Here is a 22,946-nt window from a genome sequence, read left to right on the forward strand (position 1 = left end):
TTGATCTGTTAAATGCTTCTGAATTACCAGTAGCAGCCTGAAGTGCTGTGCATGTGAGCTCAGCAGCCCGGCGTTCATCCTGTGCTGCCTACAGGTAGTGACAGGAGCTGCTCAGCTTGGGCTGTCCTTGACATCCATCCCGAATCTTGATGAAAGGGAAACAGGGCTGAGAAACTGCACAAATGCAGACCACCTTTTCAAAAGCAGCTTTAATTTTGTACCATATATATATAAAAAAAAAAGCATTACACATTGGCTTCCATTGGTAAGAAGTTGCAGATAAGATAGTTTTTAAGTTTTTGCAACATATTTAGTGAAGTTATGCTGAATAAATGTAAGAAAAAAAAAACACTTTATATATTTGGAAAGAAGACTTTAATAGTGTTGTTATATAGCGTATTGGCCAACTCAAGGGGGTCATCTTCTCTTACCGCTGCCATTATTTCCAGTATTTGACTAAAAAAGAAAGATTGATATTAGAAGACTCCAACTCAATACTGAATATATTTCAGACTGCTCTGCATGTAGAAGTACAAGCCACTGAGGTTAACCTGGAAGAAAAACCTATACTGAGAGCAACAGGGTAAGGTGCTCACACATGCACCATCACTTGTAGGTCACTAACTGCCGTTCCCTTCACACTGAACGCTGGTTGCTCACTGGTACAGATTGATCTTTGGTCTTTTGACTCATTTGGAGGTAATTAAACAGCTTTCTGTTTCAAAGAAAGTGTCATTTTGTGGTTGTCTTTATCAGTGGTTTTAATTTTTCAGAGTGAAATTTGTTAGTCTTTCAAGGCTAAAGCTGCACTATGAATAAACTGGTCTGTGGCAAAGCTTAAATTCCAGATACAGCCTTATCTGAGAGTAATGCTGCCAAAGTAACTTATTCCTACCTCCCTGTTCTCTAGATTAATGGTGATTAATGCATTCAGACATTTGCAGTAAATGTTAGATGAACAATTTTAAAAGGCTGATTGCCTTGATACAATCCAGGAAAAGGAGGCAAAAGAAATGGCATGAATAATATTAACACTAAGTAAGCAGAAAAGCAGGCTGCTATCCTTTCTCTATGCTTGTATTCTTGATTTTGTATCAGTCATTCTGAAAAAAATATTCTGTGCAGTTCTGAAGATACTTTATGCTTCCATTCACGGTGAAGAGTAAGAACCTCAAGCTTGGTGGTGGGGTTTGGTGGTTTTGATTTTTGGATCTTGCCTCTTATCCTGTGCAATAGCTGAACTTCTTTTTGAGGCAGAGTAGAAAAAGTTCCTCTTAATAATTACTGGAATGCAAATATTTTCTTAGATGCAGAATTAGCCTATTTTATGACCACTCCTGTGCTTTGCAACCAAACAGCTTCTTGATTTAAGGGGATGTTCAAGGTGGATGGGGTGAGATCAGGCCTACACGAGTAGCAGATGATACTGAAGAATTTCACCCTTGAAGAGTTGGTAGCACTTACAGATCTGTCCCCACTTGGATGCAGTAGGATGCTACATGTTACTGTATCACTCTCTATATTAAAACATTGAAGGAGAAAAAAGAATCCTCTTGCAGCTAAAATTAAAAAAAAAATAGCTTCCAAGGGCAGTAGTACAGTTATAAAAACATCACCATCGACACTGAAAGGTGTCCAGCACTGCCAAAAAAAGACGAGTGGAAAACTCCTCCTGCCAACTGAGCTATATTAAACAGTATATATACCCAAACATTAAATATACTTTGTGGCTTGGGGTAACTTTTCCCTCACACTAGATCTTGCTAGTTGAGAGTCACAAAATTCCAGTTCTCAGTTACCAGCTACTTTTCTCCTAAGGTCTAAGAAGTTCTCAGGTTACTAATCTACAGGTAGTACGGGTTATAATTAATGTTGAAGGGACAGTAACTTTGAAAGAAGGTTGAACTAAACAAGAATTTGTTTCATAAAAGCAAAAGCCAAAGTATAGCATGTGTGCTGCTCTAGGAGAGACTCCGTGCGTTTGCAGTTCTGGGGTTTCTGGAACGCTTCTGTACGCTGCAGCTACGGCAGCAAAGACGCAGGGGCTGTTCACACACAGCCTTGCCAAAACAGCAACAGCAGAGCTCTGCCACTTGTGATCAGAGAGCTGTTCTCACTCCATCTCTTCCCTTCCTCCAAAATCGCAGACTGGCCCCAGAAAGTCTTAAAATACTTAAAGAGCCGTTCTGTGCTAATGTGAGCTCTTCATACATGAGTTTCAAAGAGTATTACAAATCAACAGAACTGCATAAAATACATCTGAACACAGGGAGGTGTCACCACGTGAGCTTAAACTATGCTTTTAGCATGATCAGTGGTCTTTCCTTGCTAAGAGTTTCAAGTTTACCCCCAAAGCAGCAGAACTCCCTTCAGTTCTCAAATAAACTCTTGTTTAGACACCTTGCCAAATACCTTGATTCCTTAGTAGTATCCTGAGCAGTATTTCAAAACCTAGTTCCAAACAGGTAATTCACGCAGCTTTTCATAGAAATAGATCCAGCTTACACACACAAAAACAGTACTACATCACAAGAAGAAACCTTCCTGAATTCCTTTTTCTTTTCAGGGAGTTGATAACCAAGAAGATTGGCCTGGCTTTATTAACAGTTGTGAAAATTCAGGCATTTCATCTACCAGAGATGTTTAATGGAGATAAAACATTTTCACTAAAACAACAATACATTTCCCTGCTTTTCACACCTCTGCAAAGAAGCATGTGAAAACGTGGCAGAAAACGGTTTCTGTACTTTCTTCCTAACTCTGGAAGCCCCTGGAGTTTTATGTTGATGGCTGTTATTCATACCTAAACATCAGTGTATCACAGTGTTCTCTGAAACTTTGAAACTCTGAAATTGTCTGTTTCAAACAGCGTAGCACAATGACAAAGGGACCCAAACGCAATTCACATGAGAGCGGTTCACACCGGAACGCCTGTGACACAAGCACAGGCCCTGCTCGGTGTCTCAGGGCTGCCCCAGCCCTGGAGGCCGGAACAGCTCCCGTGTTCCATCAGTTCTAAAAGTAACTGGAACTGACTGAAATTTATTCAGATCAGGTTACTTTACAGGGTTTAATCCTTTAAAAACTACTGGTTTCACTTTCAGGGAGCTTTTTACATCCAGAGTTGCTGAAATGGGAAAATTAAGACACTTAATTTTTTTCCATAGCCTATGAAGCAATACCTTACCCAAGTTTCAATAAATTTAGAATTCATTTCTATTTACTACATTTCCAGTGAACTGATTTCTTCATTTTGTTTCCCCTGTGCAGTTTGAAGCATTTTAAATAACAGTCCAGCAGTACACTTACATTATATGGCAGGGCTCATTTCTGTCCTTCAAGCAGTGCCCTATTTCCCATTTCTTTTTTGTAGGAAATGTAGTTTTAATATATTTTGATCCAGCGTGAGTATTTTTCACTCCACACCAAGGTGCATCTGGTTTAATTTGAAAAAGAGAAGAGTAATGTAACATCTCCACAAACTTTGGATTTTTATACTGTTACCTTCAGGATTTTACATTTAAAAAAATCCACAGTAATAGTACATAACACTTATTTTCTCTGACATGATAAAGATAGCTAGATACACTGTATTCCACAGAAGCTTCCTGTATACTTTAAGAGGTCTGTACTTCACGTGCAAATTCATTTAAGGATTTAGGCAGTTTGTGGTTTTCCTTTCTCTGATTCAGACATTAAAATAAATACTGTATTTACAACTGACAGTAATTGATAATTGAAATGAACATGCAAAAAACCACCCCATCCCTGGTCAGTCAACTAAAATCGCTGCTCATTAGGTCAAGAGGGGAATTCAAACGTTCTTCCGCCTTATACTATTTAAAGAGCAGTTGTTTCCAAATGCCGGCAGTGCTCCCAGCAGCAAGACCATGGCCACTGCCCCGTGTCTGGGACATCTCCAACAAGCTGGATTTTAAAAAGATGCTCAAACAGGATTCTGATACTCGGGTACATGTGAAAATCTGTGCTTGTCAATTTGCCTTTTTGATCTTCCCCTGCAATGTCAGGCACTGACACGGCAGCTCACTCCTTCCAGCAGAAGGCTGCAATGGAATATTTCTGAAGCCCAGAAACTGCTTTCCGAAGGGGAGAAACAGCCAGTCCTTTTCCTACTCTGAACTCCTCAGGTCTTGATTCTACCATACAAGTGTATATCCTTGCTTAATGGTGTTGAATTCACAAACTAACCAAGATATAAAATCTTACCAGTCTCTATCATTAGTCGTTCACTAGGAATTGATTTCAGTGTTTCCAAGTTGGCTTCTGTTTTCAATGAACTAGAAAATCAATGTTTGGTTAATTAAAAAAAAATTAGCGTATAAAAGTTTGCCTCTTAAAATGTTTTGCAGCAAAGGCATCTTCCTAAATAATACGTTAGTGAGTAAAATTTGTTTCATTTTTAAAAGTGCTGCTTGTAAATTCAAAGTTTGCAGAAAACGGCAACAGTGGGGAGTTCCTCGGCGAAGCCGTCTCGGTGCAGGACGCGGCAGAACCCCTGTCCGCCCTGCCCGTGGCTGCCTGGCCTCCCCAACCATGCAACTGGTACAGCGCTGGCTGGCTGTGGGCCAGGGGGCTGCTGAGGAGCCAGACTGCGGAACCAGCACATGAGGCTGCTCAGGTTACGTTTGCATTATTCCTGGATTTGACACGGCAGCTTAAAACGATGTTATTTTTTTAAACACTTTTCAGAAAGACTGCCTCGAAATTCAGAAGGCCTCCTTCCATATTCGACAACCTTATTTATTTACAAACAAGGATCAACCTGAGAGTAGCGGAATGGACCTAAAGACTAGATTAACTCATAAGTCGAGAATTTCTTATGGCTAACAGACTAATGAGTGCAACTCTAAATCTGTCAGATGATTAAGCGTCTAGTGAGCTTTGAAAACTTGACCTCATTGTTTAAAAGAAAGCAATGAGTTCACTACAGCTGACGTTTTAAAATAGTTTTATTTCTTGGAACTTACCAGCCATTTATTCCAATATAAAGATCCAAATCTATTATAGCCGCTGCGTCTTCTTTTGTGCCATCAAAAGAATGTACCTAGAACGTATATGCATATAGATACACACATCATACATTCAAATATATGTACTTCATTTAACACTCAAATAATTTAAAAGTACTTATTAATTTTTATTTGTGACATAAATACCTTTGATAGTACACATGACACATCAATACAAACATAAAGATGGGACACGGCTCAGTTGATTCTCAATTTGGGCTCAGTTCAGGCTGAAGTCACTTGAGTACTGCAGTAGAAGAGGTTACTGCATTTTATTAGTGATAAATCTGGGTAGAAAAGGCCTACCCAGTGATACTGCTGTTGGCTCAGGAACTTCCCATAGCCGACAGCTGGGAGACTATACACAGAAATAATCCTGCGCACACCGAATTTTTACATTCTTTCCTCAGTATTACCTACAGGGCACTGTCAGAGAAATAGTAAGAGCAGTGTCACGTTCTCCAAGGATTTTAGTCCACTGGAACTGGAGAGACGGCCTCTTTGGTCATCTCAGGGACTAAAGAGGCATGTGGCAGGTCCCAAGGTAACACCAGTGCAATGCAGCTGGGAACTGCAGCTTCTTGGCCCGAGTGGAGTAAGGACACTGTCTGGTTCCCCAAGCCGAGGGGACATCAGGAGAGGGCACCTGCTCATCATTTCTCCACTGGAGATGGGTTTTGCAGAAAAGAGTGACAAGAGAAGGGAAGGAAGGAGAGACTGTACAGGATTATGTAAGAGCACAACATGCAAAGGACTGAGCTAGGGGAAAGTTCTTGCGGTAACAAAGGGGAAACGTGTGGACTGAGATATTATTGCAGGTGTGGTCTGATGTCAGTAGGACAGAATAATCCGAACATTTATTACTTTTGGAAAATCCTGCCATAATGGAAGTGTGAAAGAGCGTTGCTGGACTTTCTTAAGCATTTCATCCCAAGTTTTTCCCGTTATGTTTTTGAATTAAAGTACATGATCTGAATATCTAAAGACAGGAAGCAATCAAAAAATACATCTGGATCTAATCTGACAACGATGTCTAACGTCAGAAGCAAATGTTTGAGGTTATGGCTTCCACTGGGAACACGCACCTTAATTATCTGCGGTTGGAATGCACTGCAGTTACAGACACTGAAGAATTGGGAAAAGGCCAGTGTCAATTATCAGGTGCTTAATCTGTCCTTCTGACAGGCCAAGAAAAACTGCTCATGTCAGCTGCAGAGCTTTTTCTCAGCCTATCATCTTACCTTGAAAAAAAAACGGCTGAATAAGCAACAAAAATAAAAATACTAGAACAGACTAGAAAACACTTATTAATTAATAACTTAAATAATTTAACAGGAAGCCTACCTAGATTCCATGACAAACAAGAAGTTGCATATTAAGCAACTATTCACACTTATGCATGTAAAAATGAATGCTACACCGAAGTCCATACTTACCACCCCTCCAACAAATCTATCTCGGTTTCTCCTCATTATATCTGTGAAACAAAAGAAATAAAAATGTAAGACATCTTTATTACAGACTAAGGTGAAAGATTCAGGTTTCCAGAATGTTCACATTCAGAATCTGCTCTGAATATGAAATTCTCAAAGAAAACCCACCTAAAAATTCAGCATGTGAGTTTCTACAGTGGAGAAACATGGGCAGTTGCAGCTGTTCTGACAGGTCAAATTGTTTTTCAAAATACCTGTAAAATAAGAATCCCCTTTAAACAGAAACAGTGTAAGAGCAAATAAAGACAGTAAAAGAGTTTTTTGGCCAACATTTGTGTGCTTTTGTGCTCCAGAACTAAAGACAGAATGAATGTATCTGCTGTGCAAAAGCTCTTATTTGTACAAGGATTTAAAAGGAACGCTTTCCCATGGTACATTCCCATAGTAGTGATCGATGGTGGAAGACAGGTAAGAAGCAGCCAAAACCATAAATGCTGAAGAGTGCACACGTATATAAACTCTCTCGTGTAGTGCAAGTGTTGGAGTTTGGGTTTATTTATTTGTTTTTTAATGAAAGAGGAGCTGACTGTGTTCCTTCCACAAAGTTTTGGAACATCAGGAATGGCAGAGTGTGGATCACGTGGAGATCAGTTTGTGAATGATGTGAGCGAGGGAGCACTATGCAGATTTCTGTAGCCTCAAACGGGCAAAACTGCGTCAGAGCTGGCTGGCCAGTCCAGAGCTTTTGTTTGTCCTTCCACAAAGGTCAGTCTTTCCTCTCCTGGGGTGGAACAAATACCAATATTTAGGCATCTTACTTCTGCCCTGTTCTGCCTATTGTCTTTGCTCTTTCAAAGTCTTCCACTGTTTTCCCTCCTCCCCTTTGTGTGCCTGCTTGCTTTCCTTTTCACTCATTTTTATCCCTTTCCTACCTCCTACTCCTAGTATTCCTTTTGAAGGAGTGGAAAAAGCGAGGCAGCCGTCCTATGGAGAGACATAAACGTGTGGGCAGAGGGAAGGTAACCAGGTAGCCAGTTTCCCCAGTGCAGTTTCCAAAGGAAACTAATTAGCACTGGACTAACCTGTCACTTGTCATTTGCAACTAGTTCTGACCCCAGAGCACTATCATTTCCCATTTCTGTCTGCCACGCTACACCCAGGCATGCAAATTACTGATACTCAGGAAACACGGTAGAGCAACTAACACATGGCAGGACAACAGTGCGTGGGTGACTCAGTGTCCATATGTAATTTGTAAGATGACATCACTCGGATAGGGCCTGTCCAAACAGGCTGGCACTGAGCGCACATATTGGATTTATTTAGGTGTTGCTGTTAAACATAGCCAAGGGAATGGGGCATTCCCACCATCACGTGTCAAACGTTTCAAATGCAAACTCAAGTTTCCCCACAGTGCTGTGTATGATTCACGTATCCATCAGGAGAAAGTGGCAGCAAACCATTCATTCGATTTCCATTTTCCCAACAGGTATACAAGAATAATAAGCAGAAAGAAAATGACGATGCAACTGGTCATTTCAGTTTCTGCAATTTTCAATATCTTCTGTATATTATAGGTTGATATTTCTCTGATAAAAGCTACCTTCTGTGTTTATCAGTGCAGATCTTTGAGATAAAACATTTGCAACAGAAATTTGCTGTAATGTTAAAAACTCACATGAAAATTCAGGAGAATTAATTACACCTACTTTGAATCATCTTTGTAATCTAGATTCTGTGCTTAGTTTTGCTTGTTTGACAGAATATAAATTTAATTGCAACTCACGATTGCTCTTGCGGTTAAATAGCTACAATTGCTATTCAAAAAAAAATAATAAAAGAAAAGCATGAAGACTCCAGACATACGGTGATCAAAATGGTACCAAAAGAAATCAGTTGGGTGAGTAGACTGTCATTCAATATATGCTGTTTCTATGTTGCTTCTCAATAAGGAAGCTTGAGAGTATTTCTGCGTGATTGTGTGCAGACTTTTATGTTTGACCATAAAGTTCAAATTTTCAGGTTAGAGATCAAGACAGTAAGGGTGCTGAAGCAAACTGTCCTTGCTGAGACAGAACATCTCCAGACAAACCATTCTGGATTCAGGTATGAACAACAGTGCATGGGATTTTTCCCCCCTCCTTGAATTCGGTTAAGAAAACTCCTACTTCCCAGGTTGCTGAGCCTCACAAACTCCTCCCAGTAATAGAGCAGAAGTGAAACTTCTATATTCTTATCAGTCCATTTATAATGTGACCTTCACCATAAGACAAAGGCACTATCTTCATCTAACTACCATTTAAATAATCATTTTCTGATGGAAATGTTATGAGAATGGAGAAAAATTCCAACAAAGTTCTTAGGTCTTCTTTGACAAAGGAATTCCATCTATATTAGCTTTTCAATCCAAGAGAAAGGATAAAAATAACGTTAATTTATTACAAGAGAAAATTATTCAGCAGAAAACACTGCATAACTAACAGGAAAATAATGATTCATTAAACAAAACGGAGGTCATGCTCAGATAACCCACAGGGGAGCTGCCATACTTCCCTACCATGGGGTAACTGCAGCTGCCTACTACCTGTCCTAGTGACGCCACAACACCTGAACTACGGATCAGCCAAAAACCAGTGAACTGCCTCAATGCATTTCACTCTGCCTTCCCTTTTTTTAGTTCATTTATCAAGCATTATTTTCAAGAACTCACCATTCTGTCTGCTGAAGGTCATGAAAGCCAGACTGTCTCCAACCCCATAGCATTCAATTAGCAGAAATAAAACCAACCAAACCTTGACTATATTTCACAAACAGGTGAAGGATGTGAAGCAGGAAAAGCTGTCCATTCAGAAAACATGGAATTTACAAACACAGCATTTGCAGGCATCTGCCCTTGAGGATTTCAATATTTCTTTAGGAAAGACATGGACCTGTTGGAGCAGGTCCAGAGGAGGCCACAAAAATGATCAGAGGGCTGGAACAGCTCTGCTGTGAGGACAGGCTGAGAGAGTTGGGGTTTTCAGCATGGAGAAGAGAAGGCTCCAGGGAGACCTTATTGCAGCCTTTCAGGACTTAAAAGGGGCCAATAAGAAAGATGGGACAGATTTTTTAGCAGGGCCTGTAGCAATAGGACAAGGGGTAATGGTTTTAAACTAAAAGAGGGGAGATTCAGACTAGATGTAAGCAAGAAATTTTTTACAATGAGGGTGGTAAAACACTGGCCCAGGTTGCCCAGAGAGGTGGTAGATGCCCCATCCCTGGTGACATTCAAGGCCAGGCTGGACGGGGCTCTGAGCAACCTGCTCTGGGTGAAGATGTCCCTGCTCATTGCAGGGGGGGTTGGACCACGATTCTTCACTTCCTCATATTTCTTGCTTTCTTTTATTTCTCGCTCATCAATTACCTCCTTCCAAATGCAATTTCCAGCAATGGCTCTGAACAGATCTCTTAGAAACTAGATTTATGTATTTCATATGATTTACTGAAATAGCTCACATAAAGACTATGTCATTATCAACCTTAATTAAAAAGGACTCACCTACCACTTTAAAAGTGATTTCTGTCACCTCTTTCCTGACAACTCAATTTCAGTTCACTTGATCAGAAGCTTTTACTACAGCTCTTCAGCTGCAGTCCATCAGATAAGGAAAAACAGATATTTTTTTTCTCCCCAAAACATCAAGAGAGTAAGGGTCTTAAAATATGATATTCCACCAGTGTTTTAGTTTGCCACAGAAAAGAAACAGGTTATGATCCAATGTGTGCTTTGCTTAACTCTGTATACACTGAATTCTACCAAGAAAAAAAGCTCTGTCCACTTTGCAGAATATTTTACTGTATGACTGTAGCATCGTGAAGAAAGCTCTACCTACTGCTAACATGTAGCAGTTACAAAAAGCACAACTGACGACTGCCCCCCAGTGACCACTTAACTCAGAACAGCAATATGCAAGTACAATTCATTAATCACTCATTTGAATTTATCACTTACATGTCTCAGTTAGTTCCCTCTGTAGACAGAAGTTCTCACTACAAGAATGCCAGCTGATTTTAGGGGCTGTACTCGTTTCCCTCCATTCAGTATCTATGCTGCATTGTGTTCCTTCAGAACACAGATCTCTCCAGCTCCTGAGATTACCTTTATCATCAGCTCTCAATTACCTGCTCCTGTTAACACCTCCCTTACTAAAAGCTCATTGTTCTTCCACTATTGACTTACCCTTTTTGACAGGTCTGTTCCCTTCCTCATGCCTTTCGCTCAGCCTAATTCTTCCTTCACACACGGCAGGTATGTTATTCTCTCCATCAGGCTCTAAGAGTTCATGAGTATCAGCGAGAATGAGCGTCTGTCACACCCAGAAACCCGCAAATTGCGATCACCTTTACAGAAAAAGACATGCTAGGTCTAACCAGGCAGGTAGCAAAATGCAGCATATAGCACTACTGGAATGTAGCCATCTTTCTTTAAAGTCTCATTTCTGCCAAAAAAACCCAGATCCAACCCTGCAAATTGCAGGTCTAAACCCGACCAAATGTTACCTGGTAGCACACAAGATAAAAAAACACTCCTGCAAAATGCTACAAATCTATTCATAGTTATCAAATGTTTCTTACTTGAGTTGGGTGTCCTTTGGGCAAAATTCTAATCTATCAAAATCTACAAATAGAAAAAACAAAAAACCCACTTAGCATTTTAGGATTTTTAAATACATGTCCAGAAAGCAAAATGTTGAAGTTCTACAAGAACACTTACCTAAGCCACATTCTCCAACCGCCATTACCTTTGTCTTATTTTTTTCAATCAGATTTTTTAATTCCGATAAATACTGTTCAGGGCTATTCTGCTCAAATTCTCCACAGCGGGTAGGATGGCAGCCAACTGTACTGTAAAACATGTCTAAAGCAAGATAGGATTAGAAAATATTAAAAAAAAGAAAAGGAAATTTATGTAAGGTATAGACAGTATTTGTATCTGGACCTTTTTTACTGCTCATCATTTTAAAAGAGAATTTGCTTTGAACATCTTTATCTCGGTGATGATTTTATTATACTGGTATTTTCTGCTTCAAAAATGTTGGACAGTGGCTCTACTGGGAGCGTGTATGTGTTTTTTAGTACACGTTATTTAGTATACTCCAAAACTGCAACTCACAAGTGAATTATTCTCGTGGAGCGGCCCTCAACAAATCATAAAATTGTCGAGGCTGGAAGAGACCTCTTGAGATCATCTAGAAATACATTTTGTTCAAAATGCACCAGCTTATCCTCAACTGCAAGATTAGCAGACAGTACATGACTTCCCTCGTGTGCCTCTACATTAGCTGTTACAGAATTTGGCAAGCAACCCTAGCCTGACTTACCCAACTATCTAATCAAGATTATTTCAGTGCCAAAATAAACATTTTTGCTAAGTGCCTTTATGGAGAATGTAAAATCGCAGGGGGAGGGAAAGACTATATAAAGCCCTGAGCAACTTGATCTAATATCAAAGCTAGTCCTGCTTTGGTGGAGGTGGATGGGGTTGGACCAGATTACCTCCTCAGGTTCACTCCAACCCCAATTATTTTATGGTTCTGGTCTGTAAATAGTACTATAGCACACATTTCAGCTGAAATACACATTTAAGTAATTAGTGGAATGATATTTGCCTTTTCACAGAAGGAAAGGGAAAGCTAGAAGAACCATGAAGAGAAAGATACTTCCCCTGTTCAAGTTGGTCATGATATATTGTTAAGTAAAAAATAAACAAAAACCCACCTGGTCAAACCAGCACACCACCAAAAATATATTCCATACCATACAAGCATTTCATCTTATTTCTAGAGAAGAGTATTTTAACAAAATTTTTTATTACAGAAATTTCCTGTAATTTCTATTTTTATCAAGAAATGGAAATTACAGAAAAGACTGATTCCTTCTAACACTCAGGGATCTAAAGATCAACATAGAAAACTCATACACAATGCATTCATCCCATTCTGAAACATAATATCTCATTTTCATCTGGGATTCTGTAAACATCTCCAAGGGCAGGTCCTTTTGAAATCTTAATTCTGAGAGTGGAGAAGGTTACATTTCTGACCGGCAATATAAATTTAAAGTGAAAATACCATTTGTCTGTGCCAGCTGCAATGCATCTTTACTATCTTGAAGACTCCCACCTGTAATCAAAAACTTGGAAGAAGAAAAGTACTGTCAGCAAGTATGTTCTACTTTGAAGATCAAACAGAATGTTTAAGAAAACACTCAGATGCAAGTAAAAATCTAGACACAGAACATCAGGAGACAATTACTAATGTATATATAACAAACTTTCATAAATCAGTAACAAACCTCAATGGTCCTCAGGAGCTGGGAAATACACTAGGTATCAAAACCTGATTTTCTTTTTTTTCCTTTCTCAATTATCTTCTATGCTAAGTATTCAAACCATTAAATGAGTAAAATACTTCCATTTGCAGAAATATCAACTTCATCAGACAATGACTCAAGAAACTTTATTTGCATTCAATAAATGATTTTCAGAAATATTCTCCCTGTCTTACAGATGGAGAAACTAAAATTTCCCAAACAAGACACAAGTAGATAAACCACCAAAGGAGTCTCTTTCAGCGTCAGGATTACAAATTTAAGAATTTCTGACTCTAGTATTTTATTTTTACCTTAAGATCAAAGGTTATCACACCAGAATGTGTGTTTTTTGAACAACCACTTGCATGATCTTGCACCCTAGATTCTAATAAATCATGACCCCGTTGCTTTTTATCCCTACGCATGCTATACAGCACACTCAGCATCAGGTCGGACATTTCTGCAGTACGCTCCATTATAGATGGACACATCCCTACAGTATCATCAGAAAAATAAGCTGAGATGAAATCAGTTCAGCATACATACAGCACAGGGTAAAGCTCCACCAAAAAAATACCATAAATCAGCAGCTGTATAGAAAACTAGAACTATTTTCAAATAAACAGATTAAGTTTCCATGCAAGTAGAAACAACCTGGGATGGAACAGACTTCTGACAGCACACAGGCCAGTAGCAGGTCTGAGAACACAGCTAAGGGCTGGGAACTCCTGAATTCCATTTCTGAATCTACTCTGCATCTTGAAAAGGTTCTGCAACTAATCTATTTTTGATACTAAAATAGGAAAATGGCTGCTTAGTTTCAGAGGGTGCTATAAAGATTAAATAGTACTTACACAACACATATAAACACAGTAAAAGTACCATGATTCTGTATTTGCTGCAGTGTGGTAACTTCATCATCACCAGAATCTTCTTTTTTTGCCTCCCAGTTTGCTTCCCACTCTTTTCACACAAAAGCCTTTCAGCAAACTTCCAAGGTGCTTATTCCTCCTCTAGAGGTTTATTTCTTATCCACCAGATTGAATAGTGCAGTAGAACCGTTTGTTACAGTATGCATTGTATTCTATTTTAATTCACATTTCTTGTCTTGTCAATTTATTAAGTTGAGAGGTATAGGCAGACAGGACTACTGTAACTAAAGGAGTTTGGTGCACTGCTGACAATACCAATAGCCCAGTATTTACCAGAAGACTTCAGATGCCTCAACTGTAAGAATTTACGGCCATGCCCAGCTCTTCTACAGTTACCAATTTCCTTTACATATAGAAATATCTGACGGATCTCAATCAGAAGAGTTTTTGGGCTTTGATCTGTAGCAGCAACTGTTGAGTAAGAATCAGACAGGATACAAGAAGAGAGTGGTTGCCTATAATACAACTAACATGGAAAATTTTGTACTAGTTGATTGCAGTAGGTCAGAGGAGAACATCTTTCTGTTGAAACTGTATAAAAGAAATTCTACATACACATCACATATGATACCACTGAACTGAGATAACAACCACCAAATGATCCGTGCAAATGGATGACAAGACCCTGCATAGAATACTTTTGCTTTATGCTACTGAAGCAAGTTACTGCACTTTCCACTGCAAGTTCCAAAAACATTTGTTTTAATAGGGCAGCACTAAGAAACCAAAGTATTATAAAGCTGTTTAAAACACTAAATAAATTTTACTATAAGAAATTACCTTTTTCACGCCAACTTTGACTGCTCTCTCTACCACATCCAAAAAGTCGTCTGCAAAAGTTCATAAAAATGTCACGAACTCAAGGTTTTACAGCATAACTTAACTACTTTGCAACTACAAATCACTTCCATGCAGTCAAAATGCCTATCACGAACAATCTTTTAAACCACACTTGATTAATCTTCAGAAGACAATAACAAAATCAATAACCGAAGTTCCAATTTAAACCCAAGAAGTCAACAGAAGTTCTTCCACATACTTTAGGAAACTCTGTCTTTACATCTATATCTAAAAGCCATGAGAGCAAAGAAAGCATCAGTTGTAACCAGTAACTAGGATTCAGCAATGCAATATTTGACAGTTTATTGTTCATAATTCTCAAATCAGTTTTTCCATGTAATCCTAATATAAATAGATCAGCAACTGTCCATTTTGCTCTAGAAGCAAGAGTTACTGGTATGACGGCTTAACAGCAATTAAGAGAACGTATTTTGCTTAGAACACCAAACTTATTTTTGTTGCACTTTCTTCTTCAAGTCCCAGTTTTGAGGAGAAAAAAACTCTAACCTCATGTTCTGATATGTAAGAGGTTTCTATTTTAATTAGACGGATTCTGTCTTTCAGCAGATACAAAGAAACATTTACCTTGATGTTTTTGTGTTCCCCTGTAGATTCCTCTGAACATAGGATCTGTCAGGTTAATACCAATATCTATGAAAAAGACATAGACAAAAATTAGATATTATAGTTGCTATAAATTTCATTTGGAGCATTAGTCAATTAGGGAAGACAAAAGCGTATTGTAGTAGTCCCTGACTACCACATTCACAGGCCATAGAAAGCTTAAGCATAAGTTTACTTGCATAAATTGAGAGCTTAGTTCTGACTAGAAGTGACTGAAAGAATTTTGGCTGCCTGTGCAACTCCAGACTTTTTCTATGAGTGTATAAGACACACCCTCATAAACACCAAAGCTAATGCATGTATACTGTTTATTAAGGGCAAGTGTAGAGTCTTGCATCTGGGCAGGAACAACCCCAGGTTCCAGTATAACCGGAGAACGACCTGTCAGAGAGCAGCATAGGGGAAAGGGACCTGGGAGTCCTGGTGGACAGCAGGATGACCATGAGCCAGCACTGGGCCCTTGTGGCCAGGAAGGCCAATGGCATCCTGGGGTGTATTAGAAGGGGGGTGGTTAGTAGGTCGAGAGAGGTCCTCCTTCCCCTCTACTCTGCCCTGGTGAGACCACACCTGGAATATTGTGTTCAGTTCTGGGCCCCTCAGTTCCAGAAGGACAGGGAACTGCTGGAGAGAGTCCAGCGCAGGGCAACGAAGACGATTAAGGGAGTGAAGCTTCTCCCTTATGAGGAAAGGCTGAGGGAGCTGGGGCTCTTTAGCCTGGAGAAGAGGAGACTGAGGGGTGACCTCGTGAATGTTTATAAATATATAAAGGGCGACTGTCATGAGGATGGAGCCAGGCTCTTCTCGGTGACAAACAATGATAGGACAAGGGGTAATGGGTACAAACTGGAGCACAGGAGGCTCCACTTAAATATGAGAAGAAACTTCTTCACAGTGAGGGTGCCAAAGCACTGGAACAGGCTGCCCAGGGGGGTTGTGGAGTCTCCTCCTCTGGAGACATTCAAAACCCGCCTGGACACCTTCCTGTGTAACCTCATCTAGGTGTTCCTGCTCCGGCAGGGACTGGACCAGATGATCTTTCTTGGTCTCTTCTGATCCCTAACATTCTGTGATTCTGTTATTCTTTTCACATGAAAATATAAACTCGTCTCTGCCAACAAGCAACAGGGAAGGAAAAACGCAGCATCCGACGTAGAGCTTCCGCAGAGGGCCGGGAGCAGCAGCAGGGCCGGGAGGAGGAGGAGCAGGAGCAGGACCAGGAGCAGCAGCAGCAGCAGGGCCGGAAGGAGGAGCAGCAGGGCCGGGAGCAGCAGGGGCAGGGGCAGGCTGCCTCACACAACTGCCCGTTCCCCGGCCCGGGCGGCAGCACGGACAACACCCGCGGTGCGGACACCGCCCGGAGCCGCCCCGGCCCCGCCGCAGCCCCCCCGGTCTGCCCGCCCTTCTGAAGTTATTTAGAATCACGGAATCATTCCAGCTGGAGGAGACCCTCAGGATCGCGGCGTCCAACCACAGCCTAACTCTGGCACTAAACCACGTCCCTAAGAACCTCGTCTAAGCGCCTTTTAAACACCTCCAGGGATGGTGACTCCACCACTTCCCTGGGCAGCCTGTTCCTGTGCCTGACAACCCTTTCTGTGAAGAATTTTTTCCTAATATCCAATCTGAACCTCCCCTGACGCAACTTGAGGCCATTTCCTCTCATCCCATCACTTGCTACTTGGGAGAAGAGACCAACCCCCTCCATGCTACAACCTCCGGCCGAATTTCCGAGGAGTACTGACATCTTCCCCCAAGCCCGTTCCACGCAGTCACGGACAACCACGGCTGCCGCGCAGAAGGGGACGAGAAGCAGCCAAAGCCCCAGAGCTCCGGGCACGGCCCCTCAGCGCCGGCGTGCAGCCCAGCGGCGGCACAAACGTTCCCAAACTCCTCCTGTGAGCCCAAAAGCGACCGGCACCCCGGCCCCGCGGGGCGGCAGGCGGGACGAGGGGCAGGCCCTGTCACCCGAGCGGCCCCGCCCGCCGCGCTCGGCCCCTCACGGCGCAGCAGGGCTCCCCGCGGGGCGGGCACACGTGGCGGCTGCCCCAGCCCAGCACGGGCGGGGTACGGGGAGCCCCGAGGCGAGGCGGCCCTGCCAGCCCCGGGACGGGGGGACGCACCGACCCGCTCCGCTCCCCTCACCGATGAACTTGGCCCGGCTCATGGCTGCGGCGGGTCCTCCGCGTTCCCGTCAGCGCCCGCGCGGGGCGGGTCCTCCGCGTTCCCGTCAGCCCCCGCGCGAAGGTGAGAGGTAGGGCAGTGCGCAATGGCGGCCTACCTGACACACCAGCAGAGAGTGCTGAGGCTGTACAAGAAAGCCCTGCGGCACCTGGAGTCCTGGTGCATCTACCGGTGAGAGGCGAAGGGGCGTGGGCCTGGAGAAAGGTTGGGGCTGGGGGGGGCGGCCTTCCGAAACGGGCTGGGCTGGGGCCTCGGCCTCTTCGCTTCTCCCAGTCGTGACTGAAGGAAAAAGCCTGAGGGGTCACTTGTCTGTGCCTGCCACAGGCGATATGGGAACAGAAACTCCTCACAGCTCCTGGCCAAACTCTGTATTTGCGATGGTGGGACTGATGATGTTGCCAGGTTGGTTTCTCTATCTGATTTTTTTTTTTTTTCTCTAATGTGTGTCACTATGCTTAACCTCTGAGGCTGAGGGAGCTGGGGCTCTTTAGCTGGGAGATGAGGAGACTGAGGGGTGACCTCGTTAATGTTTATAAATATATAAAGGGTGAGTGCCATGAAGATGGAGCCAGGCTCTTCTTGGTGACAACCAATGATAGGACAAGGGGTAATGGGTTCAAACTGGAACACAAGAGGTTCCACTTAAATATGAGAAGAAACTTCTTCTCAGTGAGGGTGACAGACACTGGAACAGGCTGCCCAGGCAGGTTGTGGAGTCTCCTACCCTGGGGACATTCAAAACCCACCTGGACACCTTCCTGTGTAACCTCATCTGGGTGTTTCTGCTCTGGTAGGGGGATTGGACCAGATGATCTTTTGAGGTCCCTTCCAATCCCTGACATTTTATGATTCTGTGATTCTCTGTCTGCAGAGACAAGTACCGCTACTTTGCTGTCCTCCTGAGAGACCGGTTCGATAAGAACAAGGATGTGAAGGATATGGTGAAAGCAACAGAGCTGCTGAGGGCTGGTGAGGAGGAGTTCTGGGCAAACCAGCACCCCCAGCCCTACATCTTCCCTGATTCCCCAGGGGGCACCTCCTATGAGAGATATGAGTGCTACAAGGTAAAGTGGCCTGTAAGATTGTATATTGCTGTGCTTATCTTACTCTTCTTTTAGTGAATGTCAGGTGAGTGCTTTAAGTGGACTGAGCCAGCACTGTGCCCTTGTGGCCAGGAAGACCAATGGCATCCTGGAATGTATTAGAAGGGGGGTATTTAGTAGGTTGAGAGAGGTTCTCCTCCTTCTCTACTCTGCCCTGGTGAGACCACATCTGGATTATAGTGTCCAGTTCTGGGCCCCTCAGTTCCAGAAGGACAGGGAACAGCTGGAGAGAGTCCAGTGCAGAGCCACAAAGATGATGAAGGGAGTTTCCTCTTATGAGGAAAGGCTGAGGGAGCTGGGTCTCTTTAGCTTGGAGAAGAGGAGACTGAGGGGTGACCTCATGAATGTTTATAAATATGTAAAGGGTGAGTGTCACAAGGATGTAGCCAGGCTCTTCTCGGTGACAATCAATGATAGGACAAAGGGTAATGGGTACAAACTGGAGCACAGGTGGTGCTAAATATGAGAAGAAACTTCTTCATGGTGAGGGTGACAGACACTGGAACAGGCTGCCCAGGGAGGTTGTGGAGTCTCCTTCTCTGGAGACATTCAAAACCCGCCTGGACACCTTCCTGTGTAACCTCATCTGGGTGTTCCTGCTCCGGCAGGGGGATTGGACTGGATGAGCTTTCAAGGTCCCTTCCAATCCCTAACGTTCTGTGATTCTGTGATTGATAGGGCTGCAGCTTGACTCAGCAGTATCCTTTGTCTAATAGCTTACTGTCACTGAAACATCTCACCACTTGCGTGGGAGAAGCTTCTCCTGCTTCTCTGATCCTGGAAAATGGAGTTTGTTGGTCTGTCTGAACACAGCCAGAGTCTTTTGGCTGCAGTAAACATCTGCTCTTTTGCCAAAGGGTAGCTGTTCTGTGATGGGTTAGGCAGGCACAGCGAAAGGGCTGGAGCTGAACTGTGAGAAGTTATATTTTTAGAATTTAGGGCACTTCTAGAGGCTTCTTTTTTCTCTAGATTGTTCTGTTTAGGAGGAAAGAAACAGGTTTCATAGAAAAACACAGGTTTTTTACTTGCTTGACCTTGGTTCATTCAATGCATTATGAGAAGTTAATTCTAACCTAGAGAGTGGATGCATCAATTTTCTCCAGACACAAGACGAGGTCTGATCAAATCTTTACATCTAAGAAGCCATGTGAGAGGAAGAATCTGATGTGGGTTTATCAGAGGCAGAGTAAAAAAACATAAGTGAAAAGGGAATAGAGGGACTTAAGCCTATGCTAAGGTCATGGGCCGTAACAGTAGTAGAGATAATAGTGAGAGAGAATCCAGAGAGAAGAGAGTGCAGTGAGCAATAAGTAGTCAAGATTAGTATTCTTATAGAAATATAATGTGGTTTATGTTCTCTTTGCCCAATTTGAAAGGCTAAAATTGTCCTTTAACAAAATGGCTGTCCCAAGGATTTGGCTGCTACAAAATGTACCTTTAAATCTCAGGTTGTTTGTTGTTTTAATTGGTATTTGAGGGGAGTAGATTTATTTTTTTTCATTATTAGCAGCTCTGCTGTTTCTGTTCAGCCAAAGGTTTACTCAGTGATGAGAATCATGGCAGGAGGCTGAACGTGTAAATGTCACTGGATGAATCGTGTTATTGGAGCAACTTCTACATTTGCTTTTTCCAGAACTGGGTCTCTTGTGGGGTTTTGTCCTGGTTTTTGTTGGTTGTTTTTTTGTTTGTTTGTTTTATTTGGGTTGGGTTGGGGTGGGTGTTGTGTGTGTGGTGGTTTTTGTTGTCATTGGGTTTTGGTTGTTTGGGTTTGGATTTGGTTTGGTTTTTTTGTTTGTTTTGGGGGGTTTTGTGTGTGGGGGGGTGTTTGTTTTGTGTTTGGGTTTTTTTGGCTGTTTTTGTTTTCTAATACATGTTCCCATCACTGATATACTGCTGCAGAATTTTGAGTTTCACTTTTTTTCTTTTGTGACTGGGTATCTTAGTGGTCAGACCATTATCAAGACCTTAAAGGCCACTAAGTTTTTAGTAGTTGTAGACAAGCAGCAATGAGCTGTGAGATTCTCTCAAATAAAACAAATCCATAGTTCGAGGAGAGGATTTCTCAAACCTGCTGATTTTGGGAGCAGGAAGGGAAAAAATGAAATCCTCTCTTCCATCAGATGGAATTTGCAGTAAATCGAGATGATCTGGTACTTGTCTTCAGGATGCTGTGATTTATGCTGTGATGTCTTCCTGTGATTTAGGATAACATGTGGAACAAAGATTAAAAGCTCTGAGCTCTGTCATGTCGTTCTGTGAGACTAACAGTGGTCAGATAGCTCTTAAGAGAGGTTTTTATGTAGTGCTTTATTTCCTGGGCTATTTATCCATTTTAATACTGGTTTCAGTGATTGCATTCAGTTCTTTAGTGTGTGTGCATACTATATATAATTTCATATATAAAAATAATATATCTGACACTGTTAATTCTTTAAAACAGATTCCTGAGTGGTGCTTGGATTTCTGGCACCCCTCTGAGAAAGCCATGTATCCGGATTACTTTGCCAAACGAGAGCAGTGGAAGAAGCTGCAGCGGGAGAGCTGGGAGAAAGAGGTCAGTGCTTGCTCAATGCAGAGTAACAGTGTCTTGTTAGCATGCGAGTATTTTGTGTGACATTTAGAAGTGTTCATGGAAAATATCCGAATGCCTTTGGAGTCTTGTTTAGACTCTGCTTTACTAGAACTCTCCTCAGCATGAAACGCTGACTTAAAATGCCTACAGAGACATCTCAGAGCTACAGCTTCTTAAGGCTGCAAAGGGAATTTGAAGTTAAAGCTGAACCTGCAACTGGTTAGTGCAGGGCTGTTGTAGCAGCTTTGCTGAAGGAAATTCCAAGGGGATGAGATTAATGACCAGAGAATTCCTCTTCTGCTGCTGTGAAGCTCTGAACACTTTCTGGTTGCACCTTTGGAACTGACTTCACACAGTGTTCATCATTTGGGAATCGAGAAGAGTTTCTGGCCAAGCTAAACTGAGATTCAGTTGGGAAAAGTTGATGGTCTTAGAAGAATTCTTTACTTCAGTTGTAGAGAGCTGGTTGGATTGTATGTAGTGTGGAACTCTATCAGAATTCACGTAGTGGCAGCCGGCACTTAACGCTGCTGCAAGAACCCTGTGTTGGGAACCTCTGAGGGGCTGTTGGTGGCACGCAGAGCTGGGGGTGTCCTGCTGACTGCAACGGGGCTGCTTAGGGCTGCTAATTATACAGCAGCTTTGAAAGCAGCAAGAGAACGTGGTTTGCTTAATGTAGCACTGGCAGACATTAATTACTTGGAAATAAAAACCTTTTAAGTAGAAAATTCTCTTGTAAATCACTTTTTACTCCTAAAAATTCCTTCTTGATTAGGTAATAAGAGCCTGCAATGATTACTGAGTTTAAGTGAATACTGAGAAACAAGGCACGTGTCTGTCAGCCCCAGGGGTTCCTGCTGGTTCTTCCCTTCAGAAGCGGGGGCGTTTTGCTCACAGCCTGGGCACCGAAAACCACGCGATGGAAATGTGCATTTATGTGCTAAAGTGATTTTATGTCTTTTCTAGATTAAGCAGTTACAAGAAGAAACTCCTGCTGATGGTCCAAGAACTGAAGCTTTGCCTCCAGCTCGTAAGGAGGGGCATCTGCCACCGCTGTGGTGGCAGTATGTGACAAGACCTCGTGAAATTCCCATGTAAAAGTGTTATTTCACGTGATAATTGAAACTATGTTCTGTAGGCAGTAGCCATGTCAGTGACTGCATGCTACTCCAAGTAATACAAAATAAAGCCAAATAAAGTAAAATAGAAGGCATTTTCCTGACATCTTGTTCTTCTGGTATAGCATGCACACACTTCCAGTTTGTGCAATGCAGATGACTGTACACTAACTATACATCCAAAGCTTTTGAGAAGATTGACCAGCCTGTGAAGATGTCCAAATGTGGCGCTGACACCAGAGCAAGGTGACTGTACATTGCAGCTTTCACGCTAAGTTAGAAAACTCCACTGTTGAGACTGAACGTGAGCTCAGAGGGGTGGGTTTACTGGGGGCTGGGTCAAACAAGAGACTAAACGGAGAGTGATGCGGTGTGGTGAGAGCCTGTGTCCCATTGCGGAGAAAGGGGGCAGGGAGTGGGGGCCTAGAGAGAGTGCATGAAAATTAATAAACAATTTCCATGAGCCTGATAACTTGGGGTCAGGCACTAAATACAGGCATGGTGGTTTGTGTTTGTGCTACAGCTGGAGTTTCAAGATACTGACAGCAACAGCCATGGGATTTGGTTGCTCCTGGAGTGAGGGTATTTCTAACCCTGCTTAGGGGCGAAGAACATTCTTGCCTTCCCTCCCCACCTCGTTTGCCTTTTGGCTGCATTTTTCACCAAGGTATTGAATCTCACAAGACATAAACCTTCCTTACTTTGGCATGTTTCCCCCCGTTGTGGATAATGTTGCTGTAGAGCAGAGGCAAGTTCATCCCC

At 42.3% G+C, this 22,946-nt stretch overlaps 2 protein-coding genes across 8 annotated transcripts; one reads left to right on the forward strand and one right to left on the reverse strand.

The window, feature by feature from the left end:
- Positions 1-191: 191 nt before the first annotated feature.
- On the reverse strand, positions 192-17,429 carry TATDN1 (TatD DNase domain containing 1). Of its 7 annotated transcripts, none has more exons than XM_065054388.1 (12): positions 17,353-17,429; positions 15,172-15,237; positions 14,527-14,576; positions 12,574-12,637; positions 11,217-11,360; positions 11,078-11,120; positions 6,632-6,717; positions 6,467-6,507; positions 4,989-5,065; positions 4,228-4,298; positions 3,310-3,436; positions 192-456 (listed from the first exon to the last, which is right to left on the reverse strand). In XM_065054388.1, exons 1-12 carry the CDS (start codon positions 17,372-17,374, stop codon positions 354-356), a joined length of 894 nt encoding a protein of 297 aa, XP_064910460.1. In that variant the 5' UTR covers positions 17,375-17,429; the 3' UTR covers positions 192-353. The 7 variants fall into 7 exon arrangements, with proteins under 7 accessions (XP_064910460.1, XP_064910462.1, XP_064910461.1 ...); XM_065054390.1 differs by having other exon boundaries at positions 17,331-17,409; XM_065054389.1 differs by lacking the exon at positions 17,353-17,429 and adding an exon at positions 16,953-17,171.
- NDUFB9 (NADH:ubiquinone oxidoreductase subunit B9) lies at positions 17,418-22,279 on the forward strand. The gene is made up of 4 exons (XM_005507318.2): positions 17,418-17,562; positions 18,263-18,455; positions 20,935-21,048; positions 22,033-22,279. The coding sequence occupies exons 1-4, from the start codon at positions 17,477-17,479 to the stop codon at positions 22,162-22,164; spliced, it is 525 nt and encodes a 174-aa protein (XP_005507375.2). The 5' UTR covers positions 17,418-17,476; the 3' UTR covers positions 22,165-22,279.
- Positions 22,280-22,946: the final 667 nt, after the last annotated feature.

Source organism: Columba livia, chromosome 2 (genome assembly GCF_036013475.1).
Source record: "Columba livia isolate bColLiv1 breed racing homer chromosome 2, bColLiv1.pat.W.v2, whole genome shotgun sequence".
NCBI classification, from domain to species: Eukaryota; Metazoa; Chordata; class Aves; order Columbiformes; family Columbidae; genus Columba; species Columba livia.

Excerpts from the sequence above, each read along its gene's own strand:
- NDUFB9 (XM_005507318.2), top strand. The coding sequence starts at position 17,477 with ATGGCGGCCTACCTGACACACCAGCAGAGAGTGCTGAGGCTGTACAAG. Across the intron at positions 17,563-18,262 it reads GAGTCCTGGTGCATCTACCG|AGACAAGTACCGCTACTTTG; the intron begins GTGAGAGGCGAA and ends CTCTGTCTGCAG. Across the intron at positions 18,456-20,934 it reads AGAGATATGAGTGCTACAAG|ATTCCTGAGTGGTGCTTGGA; the intron begins GTAAAGTGGCCT and ends TCTTTAAAACAG.
- TATDN1 (XM_065054387.1), bottom strand. The coding sequence starts at position 16,954 with ATGTCAGTACTCCTCGGAAATTCGGCCGGAG. Across the intron at positions 12,638-14,526 it reads TCAAAGTTGGCGTGAAAAAG|TTTTTGATTACAGGTGGGAG; the intron begins GTAATTTCTTAT and ends TCTTCTTCCAAG. Across the intron at positions 6,508-6,631 it reads CTCACATGCTGAATTTTTAG|ATATAATGAGGAGAAACCGA; the intron begins GTGGGTTTTCTT and ends TTTGTTTCACAG.